Below are 25,277 nucleotides of genomic sequence, written 5' to 3'. Positions count from 1 at the left end.
TTCCCTCATATAATTACCATTGTTTTGGTGAGGACAGCTAAGGTCTACGGTCTTTCAGCTCGAAAGTAGACAATTCAGTATTGTGGGTTATAGTCACCATGCTGTACATTAGATCCCGGAACTAATTCATCGGTAGCTGGAGGCTTGGAGCGTTTGACCAACATGTTCCCATTTCCACCATCCCCACGCCTGACGACCACCGATCTACTTTTTGGTTCCAGGAGTTCAGCCTTTTTAGATTACGCATTTGAGCGCGAACCCACATGTGTGTTGTGCTCTGACTTCTTTCACTTGGCGTAATGCCCTCCAAGTCCATCCATATTGTTGTAAAAGGCAGGACTTCCTATTTTGTTAGTGTGGCTTTTTTCTTTTTTCTTTTTTTTCAAAATTTTATTTCAATTCTAGTTAAACATGCAGTGCGAAGTTGGTTTCAGGAGTGAGTTGGTTTGTGTTTCACTGATGCTGACGCTCAGGCCTTGATTGCACAGCGAGTGTAGCCACCCCTGCTGCTGCTGCTTGGGCTTCAGGTTCCGCTCATGCTTGTTCAGCCCACGGCACGTGTCTTCTTGGGCTACGGATCCAGGGGCCGGTACTTCTTACCCTCGTAGAGTTTCCCGGGGTTCTTTTTCTGAGCCTGGTTGATGACGGTGAGAACACGGGCGACGGATTTGTGAACAACTCGGATCTCGGAGAACTTGGAGGCTGGGCTGCCTGTCACTTCGGGGACGCACAGCTGGGACAGCCCCACCCTCAGGACTTCCAGCTCTTGAAGCACTTCCTCCTTCTTGCCGCAGAGGTCTCGAGCCTTAATCTGGACCATGTCTGCACAAGCCACCGCCAGGATTTCCCACTTTTGTATGGCAGGATAATACTCCATAACGCACACACACACACACGCACACACACTCACACACACACACAGTCACACACACACACACACACACACTACATTTTCTTTATTCATCCATCATCCAGTTCTCTCTTCAGGTCTGTTAATATTTGCTTATTGTATTTTGGGGCTCCAATGTTGGGTGCACATACATTTACAATGGTCATATCCTCTTGATGAACTCACCCCTTTATCATGATATAGCCACCTCCTCTGTCTCTTTTTAAAAAATTTCTTCAATGTTTATTTTTGAGAGAGAGAGAGAGAGGGAGACACAGAATCCGAAGCAGGCTCCAGGCTCTGAGCATTTAGCACAAAGCCTGACACGGGGCTCGAACCCACGAACCTTGAGATCCTGACCTGACCTGAAGTTAGATGCTTAACTGACTGAGCCACACAGGTGCCCCTTTAGACATCTTTTTAAGTTTATTTATTTTGAGAGAGAGCACAAGCAGGGGAGGGGCAGAGACAAAGGGAGAGAGAGAATCTCAAGCAGGCACCAGGCTTGAACCCACGAACCGTGATAACATGACCTGAGCTGAAGTTGGCCGCTCCGCTGACTGGGCACTCACCCAGGCACCCCTGTCTCTCGTTACAGGTTTGATCTGGAGTCTATTTTGTCTGATAAAGTATAGCTACCCCTGGTCTCTTGGTTTCTGTTTGCATGGAATATTTTATTTTCTATTCCTTCACTTAGGGTTTACGTGTGTCCTTAAATTTGAAGTGAGCCTCTTGTAGGCAGCAAATAGTTACATCTTGCTTTTTAATCCTTTCAGCCACTCCATACATTTTGTTTGGAGAATGTAATCCATTTACCTTTAAAGTAATTATTGATATGGGGCATCCGGGTGGCTCCGTCTGTTAAGCCTCCGACTGGATTTTGGCTCAGGTCATGATCTCCCCGGTTGGTGAGATAAAGCCTTATGTCGGGCTCTGTGCTGATAAGACAGAGGTTTCTCTCTCCTGTCTCTGCCCCTCCCCCACTTGTGCTTGCGCGCGCGCGCGCTCTCTCTCTCTCTCTCTCTCAAAATAAATAAATTTAAAAAATAATTATTGATAAATAAGGACTTACTAATGCCATCTTGTTATTTTCAGGCTGTTTTGTCATGTTCCTTTTTTCCTTTTTGGATGTCTTCCTTTGTGAATTGATGATTTTCCATAATAGAATGCTTTGATTCCCTTCTCTATCTTTTGTGTATCTAACTATAGTTTTTGTTTTGTGGTTACCATAAAACTTACATAAAATTTCTTATAAATAGCAGTGTTTTTAAAGCTGGTAACAACTTAGCTGTGATCACATACAAAAACTCTACCCTCTTACTCCTTCCCTGTATTTATGTTTTTGATGTCACAATTTACCTCTTTTTATATTGTACATAATTTAACAAATGATCATAGAAATAGTTATTTTCAATACTTTGGTCCTTAACCCTTTATACTTGAGTTAAGTGATTGACACACCACAATATTACAGTGTTAGAGTATTCTGAGTTTGACTATGTATTTACCTTTGCTGGTGTGTTTTATTTTTTCGTATGTTTTCACGTTGCTAATCATTATTCTTTTGTTTCTGCTTGAAGAACTTCTTTTTGCGTTTCTTGTAAGATGCGTCTAGTGCTTGTGAACTCCCTCAGCTTTTGTTTGTTTGGGAAAGGCTTTATCTTGTCTTTATTTCTGAAAGAAAGACAATTTTGCCTGGTAAAGCATCCTTGGTTAGCAGGGGTTTTTTTCCCCAGCACTTTGAATATATCATCCCACTCTCTCCTGTCCTGCAAGATTTCTGCTGAGAAATATGCTGATAGCCTTATGGGTGTGCCCTTATAGGTGAAAATTGTTTTTCTTTTGCTTCTTTTAAAATCCCTTCTTTGTCTCCACTTTAGATAGTTTATTTTAATGTATCTTGGAGAAGATCATTTTGTGTTGGACTTTTGGAGGGACCTATTAACTTCATGAATGTTGATGCCCAGATCTTTCCCCAGGTTTGGGAAGTTTACAGCCATTATTTTTTTTTCCCCCAGAAAAATTTAACAAGTTTATATATAATTGTTATAAAGTTGAACTGCTGAAACATGTTCACTACAACATTTTGACTTTCATTAACGCTTTATGTCCCTGCATTTATATCGAAAATTCACACACAAGTGAAAATGGAAAAACTGCCAATACCTCATTTCTGTCCCCGATTTTTCCACTTGGCGTCGTATACTTAGGTACCTTTTGACCCCATGGAAAAAAATATAGCTAATGTTCGGAACTACCAATCATAGGAAGAAGAGAAATATTTTTTTTGAAGAACGAGACGTTTTCCATCACAGCGGATGCTTACGCATGTTCTCCACATATGTGGCGTGCTAACTGGATGTCGTTCGGCCTGATTGTTACACGTTTGGCCCGGATAGCACGCACGTTGCCGTCTGCCGACACCCACCCGATCGGCCTCGCTTGCCTCCGCCAGGCGTCGCTGGCCACACTCTGGAAGCTCAGATCTGTTTTGAAGCCCTGAGCGATTTCTCACACTAGACGCTGGACCGGGAGTTCGTGGATCGGAAGTTCAGCCGACTTCTGATAACGTCTAGTGCGGTGGAGGGCCACGGTACCAGGCCTGTAACGATGAGTTTTCCACACCCCTCCGGTAGAGGGCGCACTCTTGCCAGCAACTTTTGAAGCTAGTTGCTTCCTGGGTGCTTTACCACCAGTGGGTCGGTGGGCAGTCCGCTTTGTTGGAGCCACGGCACAGAGACCTCCTTACTTACCCCCCTTCACCTTGGGCTGGAACTCAGTGGGCTAGACGTGGCCTTAGCGTTAGCGAGCGATGGCAATGTGACAGTGGCTGTAAAACACCAGCCATTATTTCTTTAAAAAAGCTTTCTGCCCCTTTCTCCCGCTCTTCTCTTTCTGGGAACTCCAGTAACATGTAGGTTGTTTCTGTTAATGGTATTCTGTAATTTATGTAGGCTTTCTTCACTCGTTTTTGTTTTTGTTTTGTTTGTTTGCTCTTCCGACTAGTTGATGTCAGTGAAATGTCTTCTCAGTTACCTATTCTTTCTTCTGCTTGGTGAAGTCTGTTGTTGAAGCTCTCTATTGAATTCTTCAGTTCATTCATTGTATTCTTTAACTCTAGAATTTCTGGGTGTTTTCGTTTTTTTTTTTTTTTTAGTGGTTTCTGCTTTATTGTTGAACCTGTCATTAGTTCATGCTGTTTTCCTAATTTCATTTCGTTTTCTGTGTTTTCTTGTACCTCGCTGAATTTCTTTACGAGGATTATTCTGAATTCATTTTTTAAACATTTTGTTAATGTTTATTTATTTATGACAGATAGAGACAGAGTGCAAGTAGGGGAGGGGCAGAGAGAGAGAGAGAGGGAGACACAGAATCTGAAACAGGCTCCAGGCTCTGAGCTTCAGCACAGAGCACGACGCGGGGCTCGAACTCAGGAATGGCAAGATCATGACCTAGGCCAAAGTCAGACACTTAACCGACGGAGCCGCCCAGGTGCCTCGTGAATTCTTTGTCAGATAGCTCACAGATCTCTATTTCAGTAGAGATCAGTGTCAGTAATTGGCGTTTTATTAGTTTCTTTCAGTGGTGTCATGTTTCCTTGATTATTATCCTTGTGGCCTTGTGTTGGTTTCTGTGCATTTAAGGAAGGAGGTACCTCTCCCAGTCTTTACGGTCAGTGGGCTTCAGCAGGCACAACTCTTCACTAGTCAGCCTGTGCAAAGATTCTCGACGGGCTACCTGGTGATGTCCGTGCCCAGCACGTTGCTGCTGGGGCCATTTAGCGGTCCGATCTGATGACTTCGACCTTGCGTTTCCAAGTAACACTGGAGTACTAATGTGAGCATGAGTCAAGTAATGTTTTTAGCTCTCTGCTTCCCGGACTTCCTCCCTACTAAGTATCTCTCTGGTTTTGCAGATGAACAACGGAGTCTCAAGGCCTGCCAAAGCCTCAGGGCCTTTCTTGAGCCCTAAAGTTTTTCTGCAACGTCAGTCAGAGAGCTATTCCCAACTGTCCCCAAAGTACCCCCTGTCAGTGCTTTCTTGATTGATATATTTTCAACATTAGAATGGATTTCAGAGATAACTTTTAAGACCTCTCTGCTTGGGGAGCTTGGGATGAGGAGGACTATAATGTAGAGTGCAGCACCTCTGTCATGTTTTGTGGCCAAATTCGAGTTCCTATCGCATTTTCTCTTGCTCTTTTTGTAGATATAAATAAAGGATAGACCACTCAAAGATGAAGAACGCAATGAAAAAAATAACTGTGTGGAAGTAACGAATAGAATTGGCACCTCAGAAAATTGAATTAGTAAATAAGAAGCCAAGCTTGAGCACCTCCTAGAACACAGAGAAAAAGAAAGGTGAAAACCATGAACGCGAGGCTAGTCAATATGGAGGACAGGTGCAAGAGATAAGGGCTACAAATACAGACAGCTCGAAGACAGGTGAGAACGTGGGAAACAGGAGCAATACTGCAGAAAAACACCCGGCCCCGCTGTTTCTGACCTCAAGGAAAGCATTACATCTAGAATAAGGGGGCTCACTGTGTTCTATGAAAAATTAATAAAAACAGATTCACATCAGGTAAAATGATTAAATGTCACAAAGAATCCTAGCTGTCAAGTCCCTACAGCCCACGAAAACAAAAACCAGACGTGTTAACCTAATAATAGTCATCCGTAAAGAAACACGATCAGACTGTTAGTCTTTTCCAAAATACAAAATTGAAGAAAACAGTAGATCATCAACTGTAGAGCCGAGAGGGCAGAGGGTGTGAGTTAAAGTCTAAATAGACCAAGATATCAAATTCTCATTCACTTCCGAGTATGTTTGAAAGAAATGCTGTCTATCTATCTATCTATCTATCTATCTATCCTAAACATTTATAGTCCAAGGGTTTGTGCTCCCAGAAGCTTTTACAATTTAGGGGACCCACTTAGGAAAAAGGATACAAATTTAGGTGTGAGAGTGAATATTTATCGAGGTCAAGGAAGCACTTCAAATTGCAAAGTTGATGAATACTACAAACATGACTGCATTTTCCAATAACCTTTGTTGACAGTTTGCAATTGCAGAAGATATTAATAAGGCCCGTAAAGGGAAGTCAAATATATTATTTGGTATTGAGATTACCTGTCAGATACCGTGGTCACTTCGTTATCTCCCTCTTAGTTAATCGCTCAGCACCATGTCGCATAGTTGGCTACTCCCTACTTGTTGAAGTACTTTCTTCTACCTGTTTCCATGACACCGCACAATTCTGTTTTTTCTACCTATGTCACTGGCTGACCCCTTTTCAGTCTCTTTTCCTGGCTTCTCTTCCCTTGGACCTCTGGAAAATGGTGTCCCGAGAATTTAAACCCGGGCCACTTTTCTGTTGTTACTCTACTCACTTTTTAGGCGGTTTCATTTGTTACATGGTTTTAAGTAACAAACAGGTTCCAAGGATCCCAAATCTGTATCCTGCCCTGACATCTCCGCCGAGCTTCTGACTTATTGGACATATCCAAGTCCTTCACGATCTCCTTCCCTGGGTACCAAATAGGCATCTCAAATCTAGCACGTGACAAACAGACCTTCTGACTTCCCTCTAAGCCTGTACCTCTCCTAGTCTTTTTAAACTTTTAAAAAGTGTTTATTTATTTTTGAGAGCGAACGAGCGAGCATGAGCAGGGGAGAGGCGGGGGGTGGGGATCGAGGATCCGAAGCGGGCTCTGCGTTGACAGCGGCCAGCCCAACGCGGGGCTCGAACTCACAAACAGAGAGCTCATGACCGAAGCCAAAGTCAGATGCTCCACCGACCGAGCCACCCAGGTGCCCCTCTCCTAGTCTTTGTAGATGTCAACAGGTAGTAACACCATTAATGCGATTGCTTAACCCAAAAACTTCAGGATAATCCTTGAATTTTCCTCCGCTTTCTACATTTGCTCCATCAACATATCCTCCCAACTCTGCTTCCCAAACAGCTTCTGAATATGTCCACTTCCTCCTGTGTCTTCCACTCTACCACTCCGGCCTAAGTCACCATTCTGTTCTGTTTAGGCTTCTGTAATGGCTTCCTAACTTATCTCTCTGCCCCATTCCTCATAGTCTCGCTTACTCACAGGCACCAGAGTGATATTTTTAAAGTGTCATTCTTATCATGTCCTCACCATGCTTAAAATCCCCCAGTGGCTTGCCATCTCACTCGGGATACGATCCAAATAGCGTAGGCTTATGAACAAGCCCTTCCATGCTCCGGACCTTCTGCCTCGCCAACGTCGAGCCCCAACACTTTCTGCTTAGCTCACCGCGCTCCGGTCACACTGGCCTTCTTTCTGTCCCCTGAGCATCTTTCCTTGGGGCTTTGTCGCCAGTTCTTCCCTCTGCCAACAGTATTCTCCCCCGTAAATCGTACGCCGCTGTCTACGTCTTCTCATTCAGGTCTTGCCTTACGTCCTACCTCCTCAGCAAGACCACCTTTGAAACTCTTCTTCGAATGGCGGTCTCCCCCTAGTCATGATCAGTCCTCTCCAGTACAAATACCTTTATCTGATCTTTTTTAAAGTCTGTATTCACTGCAGTCTCCCAAATGCCTAGGACACAACCTGGCACAGAGTTGTGACGCTCCATACGTATGTCAACGAAATGAGCGAACGCTTGAGTGAACACTAGCGCCTACCTTTCAAACCGTGGGAGAAGATGACAGCAATTGTATGAAGTACATCGGACAGGGAGTCCTTCTAAGGTGCAATAAGACGTTCTTTTCCTTTTTCTCCACTATTACTTTAAATCCATCTTGTGGAAAAAAATTTTTTGAGTCCAAGAATGAACTTTTAGCCAGTCTTCATAGCTCGTGCACTCAGTCTTAGTCGACGTAAAGTCCTCTGGTTGCTTTCATCTGTAATAGTTCCAATTCAGCAATGAACCTGTGTAGTCCAGGGTGATAATGGCAACACTTTGAATCTCACGGTGAAGAAGTCTATCCTCCACGTGAATGTCTCTCCCTCACACATCTCCTCCTTCCTCCACACAAGCAGGTGGCTACAGTTTCTGACCTCTCCAGGGAGGGGAGGTCAGGGTCAAGTTCTATCTCGACTGGAATTTAAGGCATCTGGTGTCGGTGTCTCTGGTTGTGGCGGTTGTTTAGAGCTGTCTCCATTTTAGCCTGAGAATTCAGCATTTTTATCTTCTATTTGATCACTTTACCCTGGTATGCCATCTGCGTTGGCAAGATTTTATTTACTTAAAATGTTTGCTTATTTATTTTTGAGAGAGCACGAGTGAGCACAAGCAGGAGAGGGGCAGAGAGAGAGGGAGACACAGAATCCGAAGCAGGCTCCAGGCTCTGAGCTGTCGGCACACAGCCCGACGTGGGGCCCGAACCCACGAACCGTGAGATCGTGACCTGAGCCGAAGACGGGCGCTCAACGGACTGAGCCCCCCCCCGGGCACCCCTGCCTTGGCAAGATTTTAAAAAGGCTTCAGGTGAACAGCTCTCCTACCACCTGGCCCACATCTCACATGTGGTCCATGAGAAGCAATCCGCATCCTGGCCCCTGTTCAGTAACTGCATAGCCAGGTCCCAATGCTGCCGCGTCAGGCCAATAGTCACGATGTTTCTGGATGTTAGATTCCTCAGGTGTATATGTCTACGTCCCCCCTTCCCCCAGTTTCTAGCTCTAGTTCACAACCGAACAAACATATGAAAAGGTATAACATACATTATTCGTAGTTATTAATATTGACATATACTATATGAATGAACATGTTATATAATATTAACATGTAACATTGTATTATCATAAGAATGAATAGAAATACGAGATTGCCCACTAATAGAATCCTACTGAATGTATCACACGCACTGTAGCTGCTAAAATTTAAAGCCTATACCTGAGATACAGCATTTGTTTAACACTTATGTAGTCAAATACGTCTTTTTCTTTGAGATTCCTCCTCCGCTTTCAAGTTTGCAAGTTCCTGACCCTCAAGAGAGTTGATGAACACTCGCTTGTGATTTTTACATTTTCCAAATTTCCTGTGACCTTTGCAATTAAAGTCATAAACTATAGTTAACACTACGATGAACCTTAAACCCAAATTACAGGCCTAGAAACATACTGGATAATCCCTCACAACGTGACCCCTTTATCTTTAAACGTAGTGCAAGACTAGGCTTACAAAGACTTCTCTAGCAGTCCTTGGAATGATGCTCTGTGTCTGGGCCCGTCAGATCCGGGCTCCAATTCCAGCTGTCTCACCCAGTAGCTCTTTGTGGCCAATTTATCCAACCCCTCGGACTTACGTTCACAAAATAGCAAAACGAGGGTTGCCACGAGCATTGGCTGAAATAATATACTTAAAGCACCAAGTGCGTACAAAAGGCTGGTTCCTCTTGGTTCTCTCTCTCTTTTGTTTTCTTCCCCACCCATCCCTCCGGGCCTTTGGCAGCTCTAGCTCAACGTTCATTATCGACCTGCCCCTCAGGGGTGGTGGTTAAAATTCCTTGCTCTATAAACTGAGGAAGTCAGTTGGCGGGACCCGAATTAAAACTTGCAAGAGGGAAGTTGTATTTGCCACGTAATATAGCACAGAACATTCTGGTAGAACACGAGCTCAGCCGAGAGTCCATTCATGAGAGCAAACCGGCTTCCTTGCCAATGTGTTTTTGCCCCGCAGTCAGTTTTTGTTAAGCTATCCTGCGGTAACAGCCTCCCGCTCTCAGCAGATTCCCACGACGAAAGTGTCTCTCGCCCGGCTTCCGCAGCCTTGGCAGGTCGGGTGCGGCTCTACCTTGGTTCGAGAAGTAGAATTGTCTGCGGACGTGAGCCGGCAGTGAGGTTTTGAGTTGGGGGTAGCAAGTACTAAACAGCACTATTTAGCACCTGTGGGCTCTCAAGTACTAGGCCCTCATTTGAGGTCACTACAGAATATCTGAGGCGGAGGGAAGACGGCCGTAACTTGAATGAAATGGTGTAGCAGGTGTGCGGTTCGGTCCTTCCTAGATTCCGTGACATCTATCACTGTGGTGTCACCAAAATCTCTTTCGGTGCCTTAGTATCTCCGCCTGCGTGTTCTGCTCTGCAGAGATGGCTCCCTTCAGTTATGATGGAATGTGTTATAGTCTCTGGCTCTTTAAATTTTTTTTTAACGTTGATTTGTTTTTGACACGGAGAGAGAGAGAGGGAGACACAGAATCCGAAGCAGGCTCCAGGCACTGAGCCGTCAGCACGGAGCCCGACGCGGGGCTCGAACTCACGGACCGCGAGATCGTGACCTGAGCCGAAGCGGGACGCTCAACCGACTGAGCCCCCCGGGCGCCCCTAGTCTCTGGCTCTCTAAAGGGTCTAGACAAGAGTGGCCTATTTGCAAACAGTGCTTCTGTGTCTTTTGTAGAGTGACAGTTGACAATATTGCCGACATGCACCTCCGTGCGTCTTACACGGGGACTGGCGTGATTATCATCAGACTTTATTTTTCCTGCAGAAACCAAGCTTGTTTCTGTAGACTAACGTGTGTGTTTCCTTTCTTCAAACAATGACTAAAGAAAAGATCCACCGCGTTTCCCTTTTAGGACTTTCATTGCCAGAAATCTTGGTACCCAATTCACTGCCCAACTCTGGTCACTGACTTGATTCAGCTGCCTGGTAGAATGTTCCCTCTCTGCTGACTTTAAATAGTTCCTCTTCCATTGAATCCCGCGATCGTCCAGATTTGTATTTTCTTAGAAGAAACTTCTAACCTGCCTCTAATGTTTTGGGCAATAGCCCAAATGCCGAATACCCCCCAAATAAACATGTCAACCATAATTTAACTAACTCAGAGAAAATGTTCCGGTTCTTAGTAACGTATCTACGGAGAGGTGGAGCATGTTATGACCGAAGTTTAATTCACCGTAGAAACTATCGAGCCCTAACCTGAAACAAAACAAAACAAAACAAAACAAAACAAAACAAAACCGTGTGTGTGTGTGGGTCACAGAGGGTTGTATGTAAATGCTTTCGTGTGTTGAAACCTCCGACTAGAATGTGAACCTGATGAAGGCGGCGTTCCTTGTCATGCTTTTTGCATCGTGCCAGTGTTTCCCAAAGTGGGGTAACACGTGTAAAGCCGGCGAGGCATGAGATGGTTTGGGCTGTACGTGCAGGAACATCTTCAGCTCTGAAGGTATGCTTTTATTTGCATGTGTGGCAAAAATGATTAGCGTAACAACACCTCTGATTTCATGGATCTTAGGAGCTAAGGTGAAGCCCAGTGTATTTAAGTGGAAGATGTGGTTCAATTAAAAGGACAATGTTAAGGGGCGCCTGCCTGGGTGGCTCAGTCGGTTAAGCACCTGACTTCGGCTCAGGTCACGATCTCGCGGTTTGTGAGTTCGAGCCCCACGTCGGGCTCTGGGCTGACACCTTGGAGCCTGGAGCCTGCTTCGGATTCTGGGTCTCCCTCTCTCTCTGCCCCTGCCCTGCTTGTGTGCTCTGTCTGTCTGTCTGTCTCTCTCTCTCTCAAAAATAAATCCATAAACATTTAAAAAAGAACAATGTTAAGTAAATAATAATATGGGTGATCCAAGGGATGGAAAATAGCCTGTACACGTCCTAGGAATGAGCGAAGTCTGGGAAACAGTATGTTACACTCTGCTGTTTGACTCCCATCTCATCCCGTTTGAGACATTTATCATATAACATACTTACCGTATGATATGATATATTTAATGTGAGATCCATGGGGCTTGCCCTCCGTGCCGGGCACTTGCCAGGGGACTGGGACTACAGAGGGACTACAGAGCTTAGGAGATACGTTGTCTCTCCTCATCAGCCCTTCAGGAAGCACCTCAAAGACACCTGATATCAGCCACATCTTGGTGGATGGAGTTGTTTTTTTTTTAAGCTGAAATCTAGGAACATTTCTGCCCACCAGTTCTAACCAGGTGTTTAAAATTTTTTTCCATTATAAGTTTGGTTTAACCTCAATCGTGTGGCCATTTCCTTCTTCACTTTAAAACAGCAATTTTGATGTAAGTTAGCTCAGCTTTGTTGTTCACTCAGTCAAAGGTCAGTTATCAGCTCAGATTAAATAGGGTGTTGTCTCTTTGCATTTGTGGTATCGGCTTTGAAAAAAAGGACGCCGGAGACCCAGATATCAGGTGAATCTGTACCCTATAAATAGAAAAGATAATAAGGTACTTCAGCTTTATGCTAGTAAAACTTTATGTAGGGTCTTGGTGACTAAAATTATAGGCATTTAGGATGTCAAGAAGGGGAAAAAACTTCTGGTAAAATAGCACAGAGTTTGCCTCTCTGTAATAGTTATGAGTTTTTTCCTCGCCTAAAATAACATGATTTTATGAGCTTATAATACCTGCTGGAAATTAAGAAGAGAGCTGCGTTTTGCAGCTCTTCAAGTGTTGATTACGTAAGTATTTCTGGGTGAAGCATCATTTGAATTTTCCTCTAAAAGCAAAACTGACGCTTTTTGCCCCATCCTTTTTTGTTATTATTTTCTCGATTATGGGTTTGTAAAGCACGCGATCACTCTTAGTTATTCTCATGAGCATTCATTTTCGTATCTAGTAACCATCCGAGGTCTGAAAAAAAGTTCTGCAAAAGAAGCAGTAATCTGTGTACTGTTGGCTGGCGTTAGCATTTATGAATATTTTAGTTGATTTTTCCAGAGCCACTTTTTATTATCACCACATTATTCTCTCTATCATGTCTTAATCTAAATATGTGTTAACGTGAATCAATTTTATTTTCGCTGGAGAACACTTGAAGGAATGGCTACAGCTCAGTTAGTTCTATCTCCAGATAGAGAGTGATTAAGGAATGATAGGGCCCCTGGCGGCTGAATCTTGGGCCAGACATCAATGACTGCCACGGTTTCCCCACAAGATTAGACATTCAGGACTGGAGGGGGTGGAGGGAGAGGGACCAGTATTTCAAACAAATTGATGTGGTTTAACTAACGGAGGTATATCGGTTCGGGTCCAATCAAGAGACAGAAAACACTGATGTTGGAACTGAGAGGTAATAAATTGGTAACTGACACTGTGGTTTTGGCCTCCACCACCTTTGTGGCGCTTGGCCCCTCTGCCTCTCCCCTCCCCCTCTCGTCCCAGTGTACTCTGAATACGGCGGCCAAGGTGGACATGTTAACAGGGAAATTAACACGGAAATTAGGCCGCGTCACTCCTCTTTGCAAGGGCCTCTAGCGGCTCCCGTCCTACCCGGAGAAGAGGCTAACGTCCTTGAATCCACCAGGTCACGTACAGCCTGTGTCCTTCTCCCCTGCTCTTTACCTCTCTGACCCCGCCTTCTACCACTCTCCCCTTCTCCAGTGTGCCACCTCAGTCACAATGGGACTCTTGCTGTTTCTCAAACCTGCCAGGGAGTCCCCGCTGTAGACCTTGGCACTTGGTGTTTTCTCTCCCTGGAGTGTTCTTCCTTGGTGTAGTACGTGCCTTGCTGCTTTACTTCCTTTACTCAGATGTCACCTTGTTAGTGACGCGCTCTCTGGGCATCGATCCTTCTCGCGTTCCAACTTGCTCTTAACCCTTCATATCCGTTTTGTAGGCTTGTTTTATTTTCTCCTCCACATCTGGAATTCTGTATACTCATAATCAGGCATGCCAGGGTTATACTAGTACCTATTTTCCAGGGATAGTATAAAGATTTTGTTTAGGGACACCTGGGTGGCTCAGTCCATTAAGCGTCTGACTTCATGAGGTCACGATCTCGCCGTTTGTGGGTTCAAACCCCGCATCGGGCTCTGTGCTGACAGCTCAGAGCCTGGAGCCTGCTTCGGATTCTGTGTCTCCCTCTCTCTCTCTGCCCTCCCCCATGTGTGCTCTCTCTCTCTCTCTCTGTCTCTCTCTCTCTCTCTCTCAGTCTTTCTCTCATGATCTCATGGTTTGTGGGTTTGATCCATGCTCTGTGCTGACAGCTTGGAGCCTGATGTCCACTTCGGATTCTGTGTCTCCCTCTCTCTCTGTACCTCCTCCGCTCATGCTCTGTCCCTCTCTCTCTCTCAAAAATAAGTAAACGTTAAAAAAATTAAAGATTTTGTTTATATATATAAATATATATAAATACATAAATATGTATTTATATATATAAATATATATAATTTTAATATATAAATATATATTTATGTATTTATATATTTACTTTATATATATTTACTCATAATATAATATAATACAATATAATTATATATAATATATATATATTATATATATATATAAATATATATATATATATAAAAGATTTTATATATAGGGATGCCTGGGTGGCTCAGTTGGTTAACTGTCCAAGTTCAACTCAGGTCATGATCTCACGGTTTATGAGTTCAAGCCCTGCATCGGACTGTGTGCTGACAGTGCAGAGCATGCCTGGGATTCTCTCTCCCCCCTCTCTGCCCCTCCCCTGCTTTCTCTCTCTCAAAAATAAATAGACTTGAAAAAAGATCATATATATATATATATATATATATATATATATATATATGTATATATATATACACACACACATATGTATGTATAGGCCCTGACACATGGAACACTCAAGAAATATTTGCTACATATAGTGGACAAGCCCTAGGAAGGATGAGCTATGAAAACCTGCGTGTGATCTTTGGAAACCCCTTTTTTCCTAGATGAGGCCTAATCCTACACCGAAAGCTGGCCGGGTGGCCACCTTGTCACACGGTCAGTACAGACTCTCGAGGCCCTCCCTCTCTGTCGGCAAGAAGAGGCAATTAAAGGCCAACATAAGGGAAGTGTACAAGGGAGACAGAATACAGCACTCTGACCAGGCGTTGCGAAGGAGGACACGCCAAGAGGGGTTGGTCAGGGCTCCGGTCGTGTCATGTTCTCGCTACAGGGCCTGGCAGACGAGCATGGGTAAGATCTGACGATGTCCTGCGATGAGCCTGCCTCTTCCAGCCCGCTTTGATTTGCGCGTCATTTCCTTCCATCCACGTGGGGGACTTCGGGCATTTGAGACCCCTTCTCTCTTGCCGGCTTCTGCCCCTGTTCGTTGCCCTCCGCGCGAACTACTGGCGTAGCTTCGAGCCGGTGTTCCCGGCTCCCTAACCTGGCGCCCGTGGTGTGGCCAGCTGCTCCCGTTCTGAGATCACGCAGCGAGCATTTTCCGTATTTCACGCTTGGCTTTAGGCAGTTCACCTTTGTCATTCCTTTAATTCCTCCAGCAACATGTTGAGCATAGGACTGGTCGTAGTTCCTATTATAAATGCAGAAGCAAGTTCAGAGGCCTCACATGACTTGTTCTAGCTCCTTCAGCTCAGCGGTGCCCGGGTTAAGTCTCGTGATTGTTGTACCAGCTCTCGTACATCTTGCCCAAACACAGATCCCTTTGCAAAATTAAACCTTGGCATTTCATGATCTTCACAATCTACCCCTATCCCGCTTCAGGTCGTTATCTCCCATCCGATGGCCCCTGACAGTTCATTGTCCAAGCTAACCCGTTGACTGCTTCCCTCCCGATATTCTAGGGGCTGCAGCGCACCGTAACTTTGCGTGTGCTTCCTCTCTGTCTGCAGTGTGCATTCCTCCTTCCTGGTCTGGCAAGCGGCCTGTAATTTTTCAGGCTCAGGTTAATTGCTGCTTCCTTCGTGCAGCCTTCCTCAGTGCCTCTTGGGGGACGATTCATGGCATTTTCTTCCATATTCGCACAACAGCCTGCATTTATTTCTACTATAGTATTTTTTTCATTCTGACTTCTATTACACTTGTTCATATATTTGTCTCCTCTCTCCAGACCAAAAGTTCCTCCCGGGCAGAGACTGTGTCTGATTTATCACTCAATTTTCACCACCCGGCATAGTGCCTGGTACATAAAGTCTCATAAGAAAGGTTTGTTGAATGCGGAATGGATATCGGACTTCTCCCCACCTGCTGTAATTAGCAGATTCAGCCAGGCCCCTCCGGTCAGGGTTGGGAGCCTCTCGTTCAGGCTCCCAAGATACCCTGTGCACCTTGAACGTTGTATCGTAACCGTCTGTCGACGTATCCGCCTCCCTTGCTAGGCTGCCTGAAATTCAGGAAACATGCGTAAAGCCCGGTGACTGTGTCTCAGTGAATGGGTTTTGAGTGAATAAATGAAGGCTGACTGGGCCTCCACGGTGCTTGGTGTTCTGCCTGTGCTGAAGGGTTATGCTTTTTCTCATCGATGCTCAGCAGATGCTAAACCGTGGAGTCAGTCAACAGTAAACCAGTGTGATTGGCAGCGAAATGGACGGGCCATTTGTTCTCTGGGGGAAAGGGACGACAATGGAACAGTTTGGCCAGTGTAAGCCCCTCCATCATCAAGGTAATGGTACAAATGAATATCTAGTCCCCATCTGCGCTCGGGAGGTCTATCACTTTTTTTAAATGTGTTTTTTAAATTTTTATTTTTGAGACAGAGCATGAGCGGGGGAGGGTCAGAGACAGAGAGAGAGAGGGAGACACAGAATCCGAAGCGGGCTCCAGACTCTGAGCTGTCAGCACGGAGCCCGACGCGGGGCTCGAACTCACCAACTGCGAGGTCATGACCTGAGCCAAAGTCTGATGCTTAACAACCGAGCCGCCCAGGCACCCCGATAGCAGTCTGTCACTTGTGTCTAATTTCCCATTTCAAGAGTATCAAATTCTGATCGTCAATTTCAACAAACCTGAACAGGAGGTTTGCCATTTGACAAGAATAAGCACATGGAAACGGACCCAGCAGAACTGAAAAATGTCACGAAGAATGGCCTGTGACATTATCAGCATAATGTCCTGACCTTAGTTATTCAATCCCTTCATCGAAAAATTCAAAATATTTGCATCCATAAATCCTTCAGTGGTATTTTTCCTTCCTGATGCCAACCCGTCTGGCTTGAGATTTTGTAAACAGACGACTTTTTGATTCTCACAAACGTGACATTTTTATGAACATAATAACATAAAAATATGTATCAGTGCCAACCGATCTTAAATATTTTCTATCAAAGTGTGACCTTTTCTATTCCACATAATATCTAAATCTTTTTTTCCTCGTGCTCACAGAACCTGTGAGAAAGTCAAATAACATAATCTGAAATGTAAAGGTATGTTCGGGAAAGTTGGCTCAACCCAGATGTAGCTGCTGATTGAAAATGAAGCTCCCCCTCCACCAAAAAAAAAGAAGAAGCTACAGCCTCCCGGGTTAGTTTGTCTGAGTCATCTTTCAGATGAGTGAGGCCGTAGGACAGATCAAATGTGTTCATAGAGAAGAATATCAAGAGGAATTGGAAGAACCCCCCTGAGGGGCCAGCTTACAGTCCACAGCATATTCAGAGAACATTTGCTCCCCTGCCTCCCTCGCGCCGCAGGGGCCCGGATGGGATGCACGTGGTCTGTGCGTGTGTTCCCAGAATGCCCACTCCATCCTTTTCCGTAAATCCTTGGAAAGGTCTGAGCATGTCTAATTCAAGCCCCCTCTCCCTCCCGTATTTGCTCCAACTCTGCGTCCGCAGCAGATACAAAGGGCTGAGTGATCCTAGTGTAGTAAGGAACTCCAGAGAAACGCCCAAGGGGTAAAAGTAACCAGTTTCTTTCCTTAATAGGATGAGGGCTCGTCCCCTTCCTTTTTGGCAAAGTCCTCCTCGTCTGCGAGAGCCTCAGGAGAGCTTGAATAGCCTCCACTGCGAAGGTGTCGGCCAACCTCGACTAACAGTCATGGGCCCCTCTGGGGTGCCCTCCGTGCGACGCAGAGATGAAAAACCAAGCTTTGTCCTCAAGTATCTTGCAGTGCAGGAGGGAGGATAGATGCAGGATCACAAAGCCCAAAGTATTACGGTGAGATGCTGCTCTGATGGAAATATCTACATCACGTGAGAATAAAAAGTATCTCAGTCTGCCTTACAGAGGACTTCCCTGAGGACGTGGGAAAACTAACTTACCTGATCTTATTTACAAACAAAATGCTTTTTAAAAGACTTCAAAGGTTGTCTCAAGGGTTCTAAGAACAAGAAATTGAAGCCAGAAATTGAAATCCTAGAAGGATTCTTGCTTTGTGCTTCTCTCTTATTTTTGAAAGGTAGACTTCAGTCTGTCTCTCGCCCTCCTTGTCACTCTCGTTTTCTCTGTCAACCAGCAGCTGGTACTTCAGCATATCCATAGTGAAATGTGGCCATTTGAATTGACAGCCTCACGTAGAGAGTGCTTCCTGGGAAAAGAGAATCTGATCGGCCCTGCTAAGGTCAGCGTGTACCCCAATCCAGTACGCTATCCCTAGGGGTCAGGGTCATGCAGCGGAAACGTGACTGCCGGGTCACCAACTCCTGGATAGTGAGAGGAGCTCCGCGTATGCAAAGAAATCCCATTAGTTCCATGTGACCAAAAACATAGGTGTTACGCGCAGAGCGCGGCAAAGAGACCAGGTGCGATGCCAGGCAGAGGCAACGTTTTAAGGGCTTTGAATTTGGACTTTGCCTTGCAATGTGGTACGATAAACTTTGCAAGGGGACAGCGATACGTGGCACTACTGACTGAGATAGAGAAAGCTGGAGAAGCGGCAGTTTGCGGAATATTATTACCTATTATTATAGCAACAAGTGTATGTTGCACGTGATAACGCTGTATACACTAATGGTGTTACACATAACATATATGACATATTGGATATGCTCTTGGATACTGTGTATCAGTATATTTCATTAGCACTATTTTGAGGTACTTACATCAAAGTGAGGGTGCTACATAAAAGCTCCAACTTACTGAGCGCTTAGTGTGTGCATGGTGCTGCACTTTGCATATATTATCTTTTATTTATTTATTTTTAAGAAAGAGAGAGGAAGAGAGAGAGAGAGAGCAAGAGCACGTGAGCGGGGGAGACGGACAGAGGGAGAGAGGGAGAATCTTAAGCAGGCCCCATGCCCCATGCAGAGCCTGACGCGGGCCTCGATCTCAAGTCCGTGAGATCATGACCTGAGCTGAAATCAAGAGTCTGATCTAACCGACTGGACCTGTACCTATAGCTTGAAGGGGAAATCAGTGTTCATTGATCGAAGCCACCGATCGGAGGTTGTCTGTCACCGTAGCAAAGCCTCGTCCATTCTGCCTAGTACAGTGAGCAGTTGGTGGTGGTCGAGGAAGCGTATCTCTCCCTGATTTCTACTTCCTGTTCCTCTCATTTCCCAATCTCTCCGCTTCACTTAAGCATTTCCTTGCTTTGCAGTACTAGTTCCTGGTTGTCTGTCATCGCTGCCGCCACGGCTCTGGCTGGTGGGGTGGGTTTCCTCAACGACTGGTCACGGCCACCTACCCCAGCTCGAAGACTTGCCACCAAGTACAGTCGGTACTTCCGTTGAACCATTCAAAACCCATCCACCACTAACTGATGCCTAAGAAGGCTTGCCTTAGGACAGCACCTTTCAGGGGCGCCTGGGGGGCTCAGCCGGTGAAGCGTCAGCCTTTGGCTCAGGTCATGATCTCGCGGTCCGTGAGTTCGAGCCCCGCGTCGGGCTCCGTGCTGACGGCTCGGAGCCTGGAGTCTGCTTCTGTGGCTCACTCTCTTCCTGGCCCTTCCCCCGCTCACACACACACACACACACACACACACACACACACTCTCTCTCTCTCTCTCAAAAATAAATAAACATTAAAAAAATAAAAAGAACAGTGCCTTTCAAACCTCTGCTTTTAAATATCGCCAATGGCAGAAGAGACCCATTGGAGCTGAGCCGGAGGCAACGAAATGCAAGCACAAAACGTGTTTAAAGTCTCCTACTTTACCTAAAAGTTGTATGCAAATTTTGAATTCTTATTCATTATATATCTTTATTTTAACTTAAAATAAGGTTTTTCCTCAAGTCATCAAAGGATAACGATTTTTTCAAGAAATGCGTCCTGTAGATTGTTTATTACACACCTTAGATAATCAGAAAAAAACATACCTGGACTCTATTATCTTAGCTCCCCAAAGAAATGCCTTCACTATGATTTAATGTTATTTTTGGTATTTTTATAGAGGTCTGGCCGAGGAAAATCTGTGTGAGGAAAGCACCTGGGTCTTTTATCAAAGTACACTCACAAATATTGTCTAAAATAGTACACAGTATCCTCAATACAAGGAGCCGTGCAATACGTTTTTGTCAAGGTCTTCTGTGTCATTGATGACCCCCCCGCCCCCCGCCAGGTGTCCCTATATCTCAGCCCGAGGAGTAAGACCTTGGCACAGTGGTTCCCAAAGCGTGGTGCCTGGACCAGCCTCATCAACATCACTTGGGACCTTGTTAGGAATGAATATCTCCAGACGCTCCCACCCCAGGCCTACGGAATGAAAAACTGGGGTTGGAACACGGCAATGTGTTTTGACAAACCCTCCGGGGGAATCTGATGTCTGCTAACATTTGAGAACCGCTGCCTTAGCGGATGCCTCGGCCCCCCTCCCGGGGAAATGACTGAAGTGGGCGCGGTTACCATTTTGTCCCCTTTCCATTCCCTTTTCAGCCGCCCGGTGCTCTCCTGTTTGCCTCTTCACACGCCGTCCCCACCTGCTCGTACCACTCTCTCCTCTGGCCTCTTTTCCTTTTCTAGAACGTGGCAAGCTCCTTCCTGCATTAAAGCCTTTACCCTGGCTGTTGCCTCTGCTTGGCTTCACCACAGCGTCCGGGTGATTGACCCCACTTGTCATTCGTATTTCGGCGTAAGGTGACACTTGCTCAGAGACACCCCTGCGAAAAGCTAATTTCAGGTAGCCAACCAATCGCTGCGTCACGTCGCCTTTATTTCTCCCCAGAGTACTTTGTCACCACCTTCCCCGCTGTAAATTTGTTTGCTTCTTGTCTGTCTCCTCCACCGGAAGGAAAGTCCCATGCGGATAGGGACTTGTGTCCGTCCGTTTACATTTGTATCCCCCACCCCTAGGATATCGCCTGGCACATAGTAGTAACTCATCGAATATTTGGTAAATGAATAATTAGTGAAAAGAACCGTAACTAGGAGCCAGGAGAACTAGGGTTGATAGAGAAAAAATGGGAACAGTTTGAGCAATCATGCCCACAATTTCCACCTAATGAGCTGACGTCCAGAAGTAAGTGTGAACTGGTAGTGTGGGCTCTTCGTTGGTCTCAGTTCCTATTTGCTGCACGTGGACCGAGGCCGTGGCCGGGCCGTACGTGATGTTTAGACAGCACGGCTCTTAACGTTCAAGCCAAGCTACTTATTCTGCTCAGCCAAAGAAACACATGTCTCTTATGGAGACACGGTTTAGAGGTCTCCGAGAAGATACCCTCTTGAAAGATTTTCGGGAGTGATGTTGACTGTACTTGATTTTCACCTTAGACTGACTTCGTAACTTGGTCTTTGAGTGATACGTGATTTCACCGTAAATGCGCCGTATGATTCTTTCAGGTAACCTTAAAATTACCTTTGTGAAACCCGTCTTTCTTCCTTCCTTGTTTCCCTCCGTCTTCCTTCTTTGCCAGAAAGCAATTAGGCAGACCTGAAGGCAATGGAAAGGCAGTCCAGTGGCAGCTGAGGCCTGTTTGGGGAGGATGTCTAAGCGGTGCCCCAGCCTCTCAGGGTTAAGAGATTTCATATGTGTAGGAAGATGAAGCAAATGAGTAAATCCACTAAGTAAATATTTTGAGAAAATAACTAAATATATTGAGAACAAGGGGAGCCAGTGGGTTTTAACTACTCAGGAAGGAAGTTGCAAATCCGTAAACAGGTAAAGCTGGACTGAGCCCTGAGACGTTGGGTGGGAATTAGAGGTATTGACGTGAGCCCAATATTCAATCGATACAATGTAGAAATAAATATCGATGTAAATGTGTATGTTACATGCTTATATGTGAGTGTAGACATATGTATACATGTGTGTAGATTTACACCCCCCCCCCGCCCCCCCCCACATACTTCTTCACTGTTCACTGAACAGTCCTAGAAGCAGTGATACCCTGGGAGTAATAAGCACACTTACCGTCCAGCTACTGGTTTCTAAATACCTCTCACTGTCCAATGAAAAAAAGTCAGAGCGCTTTTGAGAAATGACTGCATCGAGGTTTGGGGCAAGAAAAGAACCAGATGGACCTGGAACCTTTTATTGTTCCCACAATAAGGATGCTCTCTAAGAATCATGGGGATATGTCAAAGGATACAAATGCCAGCTTAAAGAGGATCACGCGGGCCAAATCTACAATTTGGACATCAATACGTATATATAATGATAGTGATGGATTATAGCCCACTAAAATGAGGAATCCGTGCATCCATCCAGATGTAAATACAGGAATACATAAATTAAGGAAAAGAGGAAGCTCTCCCTTATAATAGGAGGCCAACTAGTAAATGTTGAAAGAATGATCAAATTACAAAATCACCACCTCGCAAGCATCATGGAAACATTTAATTCAGGTAAGACGGGGCACCTGGCTGGCTCAGTTGGTGGAGCATGCGACTCTTGATCTCGGGGTCGTGAGTTCAAACCCATGTTGGATGTAGTGTTTAGTTAAAAATACAAAACAAAAACCCTTTACTGAAAGGAAATAAAAAAAAATAAAACCAATGGGTGAAAACGGGATGAGGGATGGGATTTTACGTAGTTCCCAAATATCTCCCCCCAAAACACTATTCCTTATGAAGAAGAAAAAAAGTTACTGCACGGTAGAAAGACAGGGCAGATACCATATTAATCAAATGACCCAATTTAATAACACCTAAGGTTGACAAATCAACACCCTGTACTACCCGATAGAACAGAATGAGAACGTCGCATCGCGCTGTGATAGTTCAGTCAAAAATGCAGAGCTTGGGTCTGTCATGAGGCAAACCCATAATAAAGGACATTCTGCAAAATGACACCTGCAGTCATTAAAACGTCAAGGTCATGACATCGAGGAAAGACTGAGGAACCATTCCAGATTAAGAGACTGGAAGGATATACCAACAGGGTGCAACTTGTGGTCCCAAATTGTATTCTCTTGCTAGAAGACATATTGAGACAATGGCAAAACTAGAATGGGGTCTCTGCAAAAAAGGGTATATGGGAGTTTGGTGCGACTTTTTCTTGCTACGTTTTTCCAGGTTTGGCAATTGTTCAAAATGCAGTTTTTTTAAAAGACACTAAAGTAATAAAGGAAGTCCATATAAGGAACCGCTTAATTTTGATTTAGATTCTGGTATCATTTGTTGAGCACCTACTGCGTGTGGGCCATTATGCTAGCTATAACGATGACTCACCTGTAACGATGGCGAACATTCTGGAAATACTTAAACAAGGGCTAATACGTGCCACATCAGAGTGACCATAGGGCTAACCTCTGCCTCCCTTCTCTCAGCTCAGTTCTAGTGCTGCCTGATGTCCAATACCTGAAAACACTTTTTTCACTTCCTTTGTTCAATTTACTACTTGTTCACTGTGTGAAGACCAATATGGTACCATTTATTCCATCATGGCCACAAACAGAAATTCTGTATAGGTTTAGTTTCTACAGTCACTTTGGAGAAATATTTGGCAATTTCTCATCAAGTTCAACATACCCTCACCATAGGATCCGGTCATTCCACTCCTAGATTTTTACCTTCGAGAAATTAAGGCGCGTACGCCCATGCTAAGATTTGCACGCAAATGGTTACAGTAGCTTTAAGAGCCCAAACCTGGCAACTCCCAAAGCAACCAGCAACAGAGGAATGCATAAAGAAGTTGTGGTATGTCCATACAGTAGAACAAACAGGATTGACGTACTGATATATGTACCAAAAAAAATGGATCTCGAAACTATTACACTTGGTGAAAGAAACCGGGCACAAAAGAGTGTATATGAAATTTATATGGAATTTGAAAATAGGCAACAGCCACCTACAGTGACAAAAAGCGAATCAGTAGTTGCCTGGGGCCGCGGTGGGAAATTGGAGTCCAAAGGCAAAGGAGGAAACTTTTTGGGATGATGGGTATATTCTGTATCTTCATTGTGGTGGTGAGTATATATATATGTATATATTCATCAAAACACATTGGACTGGTCACTTAGAATGAGTGTGTTTTCTTTTATGTAAATTAAACCGTAAACAAGTTGATTTGTTAAAACAATTTTTTTTTTATTTTAGAGAGAGAGAAAGAGAAAGCATGAGTGGGGGAGGGGGAGAGGGGCAGAGGGAGAGGTAGAAAAATCTTAAGCAGGCTCCAGGCTCAGGGCGGAGCCTGATGTGGGGCTCAATCCCACGACCCTGGGATCACGACCTGAGCCGAAATCGAGAGTCAGGCGCTTAACTGACTGAGCCATCCAGGCGCCCCAATAAAGCTGATTTAAAAAGAAAAAAAAACAGCAGAGGAGCCCTTCTAATAAGATCAAATAAAATCACTCCACATAGACAACCATCTAATTTAGAATTTAAGAGTCAACTGTTATTTGTTTAGCTCTAACTAAACACGAGGCATTATGATTAGCACAATAATCGCTAACACATACTGACGGTCTACTGTGTGCAGGTGCTAGGCTAAATGCTTTCTGTGGATTTACTCTGTTAACAAATGTTTATCGAGGTGCTACTATATGCAAGGTCCTGTTCTTACCCACACACACATACGTGGGTGCCAATCTGGGCTGGCTGCTTTTGTTGCACACGCAGCCCGCAGTTGCTGGCCTAAGACGCGCCTGGTTACCTCCGCACATCAGCGTGCAGATTTGGCCGTGCCCTGTGCATCACTAGCGCGTACGCTCTCAGAAGCTTCGGGAAGAGTGTATGGTGTGTGCCTGGCCGTCACCCCCATGTCTTTCACTCGCTCCTTTTCCCCTCCTCCTCCTGCAGCAAATTGTTTTTGCTACACGGAGCCACAGCCCGGAGTCATTCTGTAGGACAAAAATAGCCCGGCTCTTATGACATCTGGGAAGACTCTTCATTGAATCCCATCCATTAACATTTTATGGCGTGTCCACGGTGGCAGGCTTCAGAAGTCAATGAGACCAGGTCCTTATCCTGAAGGAGCCTGTCAAGTGTACTTGAAGGTGAACATCACAGCCCTTACCAGCTTAATCCCCAGCACAGTATGTCTGAACCAGAAGAGCCCTCAGAGATCATAGAGGCCACTGCTACTCAGCATGTGCTCCCTGGATTGGGGCTATCTGTCCTCGACGTGCCAAGTGCGGAGTGTGAGAGTAGGCGTTTGCAGACTTTTAAAGCGATTTGGCATTGCGGTGACGTGCAAGGGTGTGATTTCGTATTGGGATGAAAAGGTGTTTCACTGTAGAGAACCGGAAGAGGGTGACTCCCGCGTGTCTCCCCTGCGGAAACTGAAATCCAGAGTGGGAAGTGACTTTCTCAAGGGCTCCTGGTTCTTGCTTCAGGCCTGTTGCCTCTCATGCTCCAAAATTTATTCCGAACTCATGAGAAACGGAGTGGTGAATTGAACCCCAGAAGGGGTTAATGATGGCTACCATTTGG

General features: G+C 45.1%; 1 protein-coding gene across 1 annotated transcript; it reads right to left on the bottom strand.

The window, feature by feature from the left end:
- Window positions 1–401: 401 nt before the first annotated feature.
- On the bottom strand, window positions 402–820 carry LOC124513848 (60S ribosomal protein L35-like). The gene is given in 2 exon segments (XM_047081830.1): window positions 402–550; window positions 553–820. Coding segments are annotated over 2 exon segments (417 nt in total).
- Between the last annotated feature and the right edge of the window lie 24,457 nt (window positions 821–25,277).

This window comes from Lynx rufus, unplaced genomic scaffold (genome assembly GCF_022079265.1).
Source record: "Lynx rufus isolate CCGP_SWC_20201006 ecotype Redwood Valley unplaced genomic scaffold, mLynRuf1.p SCAF_19, whole genome shotgun sequence".
Lineage (NCBI taxonomy): Eukaryota > Metazoa > Chordata > Mammalia > Carnivora > Felidae > Lynx > Lynx rufus.
The sequence above is the reverse complement of the archived record's forward strand: the minus strand, read 5'-3'. Positions and strand labels throughout refer to the sequence as shown.